The following is a 7,613-nucleotide window of genomic DNA, read 5'->3' on the forward strand; positions in this document are numbered from 1 at the left end:
TGCCCATTGACACTTGCTTTGCCACCAAAGACTTGCAACGAAATATGCAACTGCAATTTACCATTAAGGGGCACATTACCACATTGGCCAGAATGCCTGCCACTGCACACTTAAGATACATCAGCTGGAATGATTACCTGTCGGAAGCATGTAAAGGTGAGTAAGAACATGGTATACAACTATATGGTCAGAGAGGAACATAGGAGTTAGGAATCATCCATTTGTACAATATAATTTGTGTGACAAGAACTACAGTTTTGCATAGATAAATTAGGTTGCAAAAGAACCTGAAGAAATTGCACAAATGCTGCACAAAAAGTTTCATGCAATATTCTAAAGAACAGCTGTGGCTTTGGTGTGGTTGGGGAAATCGCTTATGTACATGATGGGAGTATGCCGGTACTTTACCTTCTGTTGCACCAGAGCAGGATCAGTCTACTGCTGAACGTGCTCCTCATTCCAGCAAGCATGTTATGGAGGGTTGGGATATGTTACCCATGATGATCAGCAGTTTGGGCGTCAGAGCTTCATGCTTTCTGCATGAGTTTATTCAGCTTGTTGGCATCTCCAGTTTTAACCTCTGTTGAAGGGTCAGAATCTTCTGAAGTCATCAGCAGTAATTCTTTAGTTAAATCATTAAAGCTGTCAATGGATAAAAATAATTGCTAAAAACAACTGTGGAAGCGCTGAGTTCACAAATTATTTCGATCACAAATACATTTGTTTTGTTTAGGTTTATATGGGTGTACAATCTAAAAAAATGCTGGGTTAAAAACAACCAAAGTTGGGTTGAAAATGGACAAACCAACCAAATAAAACTGCCCAGCAGGTTGGGCAAACATTTAACCCAACTGCTGGGTTTGTCAATGTTCATTTTTTTAGTGTAGGCTATTAAAAAGACAATTAAACTTCGAGAACAACAGCTCATCTGTTTTCTAGAGTCAGTCTCTTTTTGGAACTCCTGCCAGCTGAAATTTAGCGAAAAAGTCAAACATACAGATTTTATCTCAGATTTTGCCAGTTCTACGGTGTTCTCCATTCTCAGAGGCTTTTGCTTTGTTGTTTTCCTTCCTGCATTATTGTGCCCGGAAACTATTTGAGTCAGCGGCCAATATTAGGGCTGAACTGTCGGCTGTCTGTTTATTGCGCAACAGCCACATGTGTCAAATAAATACAAGTGTGAGGCGCCCATTAAGAACTGCGGACAGCACACTTAGTATCCGCTAATTCTGTCCACTGGTATCTTAAAAATAAAATGGACAGAGTGTTTTGAGAGTCACAAATAGCCCAGTTGCCTATTGGGATTAGTAGAAATCGAAACAACTGGAATAGGAGTCACAAGACTGCAATCTGCCAAGTCCTAAAAGCAACCTAGCAACAGTTTCACAGAGGTGGGGTAGAACTGAGCATTTTAAAATAGCCATGTAAACACTCTCCCTCTGCCTTTGTAATTTTAACCTAGAATGTCAGTGACGACAGTCTCTTGCATGGAGACCATGAATGCTGGAATAAATCTGACATTATGACACCGGATACCTGGTGGGTCTGACGTCGCAGGGGTAAATACTTAGAGTCACTATAAAACCCCGGGGCCCCCTCAGGACTACAGTTGTTTACTCCTGAGCTCTGGACAGGACCATAGGGCCGGACAGAGGAAACATTTAAGATCCAATACGCTGGACTTTTACGTCACACCATAGGGAACGAACCTCCGGGGTCTTTGCGATGTTACATGCTGTTCAAGTGCAGGAGCTGTCAAAAAGGAGGTGGTACTGAAACAAGAGTGATCTTGATTTAAGCCACAAACCTGTACTTGAAAACCATACTCATATTCTGGAACGTCAGTTCATCGCAAGCTCATGAGAGGGAATTACCGGAGGAACCAATAATACGATTTAACTGGTAAGGATTAAGAAAGCTTCTAGACAAGAATGGAACGGAAACCTCCTCTTTGAAACCTGTTAAAGTATGAAATTATTACTACTTGTAACTCTTTTGAAGCTTTTTAACTTTTTCTGGGTTGACAACGTTATACAACATTAAGAACCTTGCAGCCAAACTGGTCACACTTCACACTAAATGTATTCACATATGTATGTGCATATACTTGCTAAGAGAATACTAACAAGCAATATATACTTAATATGTAAATATTTTATGCAATGGTCTGTAAATATAGAAGCATTAGTAGTATTGTGATCAGTTACATTTACATAAATTAAGTGTGCATGCATGTTGTAATGTAAACAGATACACACTCTGTCTTTTTAGTTTTATGACACATAATCGCAAAGGGTATAAATATCCCTCTATGCTTACGTCATACGGCGGTACATTCTGGCAATTTCAGGAGTTAAACTGGGTGTCATGTTCCTTGACGGCAGAAAATTCCATCCCTAACACCCGCCGTAAATCAAAGCTGTGTTACAGAAAAACTCAGTGACATTACCATGGAAAGGATGCAACTATTCTGAGCTCATCCAAGCGGGTAAAAGGTTCCGCACTTGCTTGGAACTTTGACCTCATCCTAGCCTGAAAGAAGTGGCGTAACCTCATAGTTAAAGATCTAGACTGGCAGTAGGTGTAGGTTCCCATTTTGCAAGGGGCAACCAATTACCCTTTACTATTGTGCCCTTGATCAAGAGAGATCAGATTACACCAGGGAGACTGTCCATGTTATAAAACTGACTTCAGAATCCCTGAAGTCCCTTTAGGTAACTTGAGCATGTCTAATGAAGTTGGTGTGGTAAAGAAAGTGTTGACAATTTTGACAGTTAAGGGCTGGTTTGAAGGACATGGAATGCATATAGAAATGAGTCAAAGTTTTAAAGCAGGTGTCCAGAGCAAATAGCTGGGATTTTGTTTCCTTCTACAAGTCTACTTCATTGCAATTCAATCAAGAAGAAGTCACTAATGTTTAGATTCATAACTCCTTTGAACTTCAAAGCAAGCCACACTTGACACTAGAATTTTTCACAGTCATTTATTTACTTGAGATATTTAGGATAGGCTGTTGAATCAATGATGAATCAATGATGAATGTCTTTTTTGTCTTCATAGAGGTATTGGTGGACTTGCCAATGTGGTCACTCCAGTGACCTTTCAGGAATTGCAGCATAAGATTCTGAGCACAGACAAACACTCGCAAAAGAATGGCCGCATTGGAATTGCACTGTGGGCCGGAGCCTGGGAGTTGTGTGTGGGGTGGAGAGAGAGCTGACCTGCTTGATAGTTTTGACTCTGAGATGCAGGAATGGGAAGATCAACTACAGGACATGCAGAGGAAGATTGAAGAGGTGAGACAAACTTTCAGCTGCAGTGATGCCAGTCAGTGTGACAGAATCCATCTCCAGATCTAGAGAGAGAGAGATACTCATTCCGATCCTTATTTAAAAATGTAAATAAACATCAAAAATATGATGCCAAAAGATCCAGTAGCACTGCAATCCTGTATTTACTAGGGACCATGAAGTTGTTGATGTTGTGATAGTGACCACTAACTAGGATTGTGATTGGCTGAAAGAACCTTGACCCCCTGTTGCCAAAGTTGGCTGTATCGCTTGGATATAATAATAGGTGCTTCACTCTTCGTTTGGAACCAAGACTTTGACAGATGTTAACAAGCTTATTAAACCCAAAGGGATAGGGGTAACAGGAAACCCAAAAACATTTACGCACACACAATCTCTCTCTCTCTCTCTCTCTCTCTCTCTCTCTCTAACACACACACACAAATACACCAAAATACTTAGGAAGTCAATGCGTTCATGTTGAAACAGGCCAAGTGAGTATGTTGTTATTGGTAGATTAATTAACTATTAAGCAAGTAATCCCCTTCTCTTTCACTAACCCCTTTCTGAAGAAAGTTTTATCTGTTTAATCAAATATTACATAATTAGTCCATGCAGTACACTATACTAGTTGTATTTGCTGACTTGTGCATTTGAAATATGCAAAACATGCTTTGCAACTGCTGAGTTTGTCTCTAATATTATGATTTTAATTATGTATTTCAGTTGTACAGTGAGGTCAAAGCAAGAAGAGAAGCCAGCGAAAGTGGCACAAACAATGTCACAAACAACAAAAGCCTGGACATTACTTTGCTTCCTGTCAACTCTCATTATAGATACCAGGCCAATGGTTATCATGAACCCCATGGTCACCCCAACAACAACTTCCCAATTCGTCAATGCAATGAAGTAAGAGCAGATTGTTCAGTTATGCAAAGCCTTGGGTTTCACCACCCCAGTGATTACTATAATGGCTCCAACAATTACTCACTTGATTCCCTGGGCAAAGGCAGCCATTATCCTACCAGTTGTCATGATCTTGAAAGGCAAGATGCCACCCTAGACATCCTCAATGGATATCTCCAAAAGGGCCCGCATTTTGGAAAGAACTTAGGGAATCTTGAAACCCCAAATGCAGTGAGTACCTCTTTTACTATTTATCAATCTTTACTTCATCTAGACTCTTAAACCCCAAGGATTTGGTACCTTTGATATTCCTCTTATATCCCATATCTCCCTCTTTTTGCTATCAGAACCCCAAGGTATATCCAGTTACACAAAGTTATCAAGATAGCATGAAGACTAGCATGGTGACAAACAGGTAAAGCCTTTCCTGTCTCAATTTATCAGAATCATTCCTATTGTTTGTCCTAACAAATTGGTTGATAGTTATTGACCAATTCTTAGTGTTTGCCCAATGCCCTTTTGTGGCTACTTTTGATTGATTTGTCTATTCACTTCAGGACTGCATTGTGTGTAGTTCAGGATGAGTTTGAGGAGGCTGAGAACAAGAAGAACAAGAAATCAAGTTGGGATGACTCCCAAGCCCGCCACGTTAGCTGGAAAGACCCAGTTTCATCCAACGAGCTTCCCCCTAAATATTCAGCTTCCAAACTGGCAGTCAGACAGAGAGATGCTTCTCCTGTAACCCCTCGTTCCACTTACCATGAGTCATCACAACAATCTGACAGGAAGTGCCTCTTGCTTGACAGGAAATCTGGCAGCCCATCAGTGTTGCGTAAGTTTGGTGCCATGTTGCAGGAGAACGAGGGGAAAACCCTGATAGAGGATGGTCTTGTGACCACAGTTGTTTCCACTGAACCTCCAAGGCACACCAGCACTCCCATTTGCCAGAGCAAGTTTGATGCCAAGCGGGCATCCACGCGTGCGCCCGTCCAGAAATGCCTTGCAGACTGTGACGTACTGGTAGCAGAACTGGAGCTCAGCCAGGAGCCTTGGGCAGCTGGTCCTTCTAGACATCTCCTGAATGGAGACAGAGACAGTGGGAGGGGTGGTAGTACTCTTGAACAGTATGGCTTGTCCTTTAACTTAAGCCCGTCACAGTCTCACCTTAAATCAAAGTATCACAAGGCACCTCAAGGGCCTAAAGCCAGCAAATCAGGCTTCCAGGGTGAGGACCTAATTTCTGACTACCAGATGGTGGAGAGGATTCTGGCAGCAGGATCTCAAAACTTCAGGAAGATACACACAGGACTTAGTGTTGATACCATGAGACAGGGAAATGACAACTTGGAGCAACTTCTAGAAATGATGGAAATAGAGAACAACAGAAGTCAGAGGGTCACATTCACCCAGCAACTGGACACCAAGCAGGTGAATAGGGTATACAAATGTGATCTGCACGCACACTAAATTACAATGCAACATTTACCTTTGTCAGAGTTATGGTGCAATTGTAGTACACATGGTCTCGGGCCAGTGTTTCCTTGGTCTGGAGAGCCATTTTCTTGTAGATTTCAGTTCCAACTCTGCTCCAACACAATTGGTTTTCAGGTAAACCCAGACATCTTGATTAGTTACTTCAGTCATGTTTAATTAAAGTTGAAACTAAACTCTGCAGGAAAGTGGTTCTCCTGGACCAGGAATGAGGAACCCTGCTCTGAGCTGCCCATTCTCCCTTCTCTCCCATACACTACTTTCTTTTCTGTTTCCTCTAACCTGCCAATTTAAGACATAACATATTGGTACATAAAATGCAAGTATTGATCATTTATGCACAAAGATACTTAGATTAAAATTTGTTCCCCTCCAGGTCAACCATGAGTTGTCTCCTGCCCCCAGCAGTAGCAATTTTTCCCGTCCTGCTAGACCAGCCAATCAACGTCGTCCATCCAGGTGGGCAAAGCATGCCCCCTCAAGCAAAATCGCCCACACATCCTGCCCACCAAGCCCTGGCCTGAAAGCCAAACAGTTCTTGAATTCATATTCCCAGCACACAGAAACTGTGATCATGTGACCAGGATAGAACAACCTTGAATGGACACTTTAAAGGACATTTTCACCAAAAGGAATAGACAAACCTTTAACCTTTTGTAGAACAAAATCTACTTTTTTGTATATAACCACCATCACTTCAGAGAACCTTATTGCAGCCCACTAGGATGGCCTGTGATATTTTCATTAAATAACTTCAAAAGGATACTGTTTTCATTTAACTCTGTGCTGTTTGAAGTGCTTTGGAAAGTAACTCCAGTGGAAATTCTCTGACCTGGTGAACTTCTGTGCCTATGAACCTTTCATTGCCTTTTTCTCTTCATTTCTTTCTGTCATTCTCATTCAATTTTGTATTATTTTATTCTTTTTTTCTATTTTCCTGAGTGCTTTGTGTACACTGCAGTTCTTTTGGTGCCATGTAGGGCATTTTTTTGTAACCATATAAGCATGTATGCAATAAGCATAACATATTTAAGCATACATGTCAACGAGTTATTGAGCCTTCTCTATTATGCATTACCTGTAAAGGCGTGCACAAATGTTTTGATGTTCTGTCAAAGTCCATTTCAGTGCTGCATTAGTGCTTCATAATATTGACATGTAGAGGTTATTACGGGCTCATAATCTTTTTATAAGCCTTATTTGACTGCGCCTGACGTGGGCTGTAACTACGCGGTGCATGGCACCTTTCTGCGGGAACATGTCTGCATTCTCCAGCCTTGTAAAGAAAATCCTTTAAGTTCAACATCTGTGAAGAGTAAATTATATCTTTTGACCATATTATAATGAAGAAATGCTTTGGAATGTTTATTTAATGTTGTGATATGATCCTTACAAAAACGTGATGCTTTTTGTGTTTTTTTCTTTCTCAGTATAATAAACGCAAGTGCTTTGACGAGTTAGTGAAACTCTTGAACTCTAGACTCTGAACGCTTCATTGTTTTTGTTTTTCATGGCGATTGCTAATGTTATCATTGAAATTTCTCTTCTGTTCAGTGTGCTATTACTTTCTCTTGTGATCTGGCTAGCCGATTCAAATGCATCCACTTGTGAAGCAACCCAAGTCATCCAGGGACTAGAAAGTCAAATAGACTTGGGTTCTTTTGACTTTTAGCCAGTAAGCAACCACAACAATGTGTTAACAACCACTCTGAACACCTGATTTATAACACAGCAACAACCTAATAACCATCCATAATATCCTAGTAGCATCTCAGCAACTTGATGTGGTAACTTCATGGCCCCTTTCATCACTTTTTTCCCTAAAAAGCAAAACTACAGTATAAGACGCTTCATGCCAACATAGTAAAAAGGCCCCTCTTTAATTAGCTCCTTGTTGAGCAGTATTAACAGCATTAACATTGCTCT

At 40.9% G+C, this 7,613-nt stretch overlaps 1 protein-coding gene across 2 annotated transcripts; it reads left to right on the top strand.

Moving 5' to 3' along the window:
• Positions 1-15: 15 nt before the first annotated feature.
• On the top strand, positions 16-7,153 carry LOC137008708 (uncharacterized protein KIAA0408-like). 2 transcript variants are annotated; one of them, XM_067370406.1, is made up of 6 exons: positions 16-156; positions 3,061-3,296; positions 4,017-4,427; positions 4,544-4,611; positions 4,754-5,624; positions 6,064-7,153. In XM_067370406.1, exons 2-6 carry the CDS (start codon positions 3,153-3,155, stop codon positions 6,265-6,267), a joined length of 1,698 nt encoding a protein of 565 aa, XP_067226507.1. In that variant the 5' UTR covers positions 16-156; positions 3,061-3,152; the 3' UTR covers positions 6,268-7,153. The 2 variants fall into 2 exon arrangements, with proteins under 2 accessions (XP_067226507.1, XP_067226505.1); XM_067370404.1 differs by lacking the exon at positions 16-156 and adding an exon at positions 1,600-1,902.
• Positions 7,154-7,613: the final 460 nt, after the last annotated feature.

This window comes from Chanodichthys erythropterus, chromosome 20, assembly GCF_024489055.1.
Source record: "Chanodichthys erythropterus isolate Z2021 chromosome 20, ASM2448905v1, whole genome shotgun sequence".
Taxonomy (NCBI): domain Eukaryota; kingdom Metazoa; phylum Chordata; class Actinopteri; order Cypriniformes; family Xenocyprididae; genus Chanodichthys; species Chanodichthys erythropterus.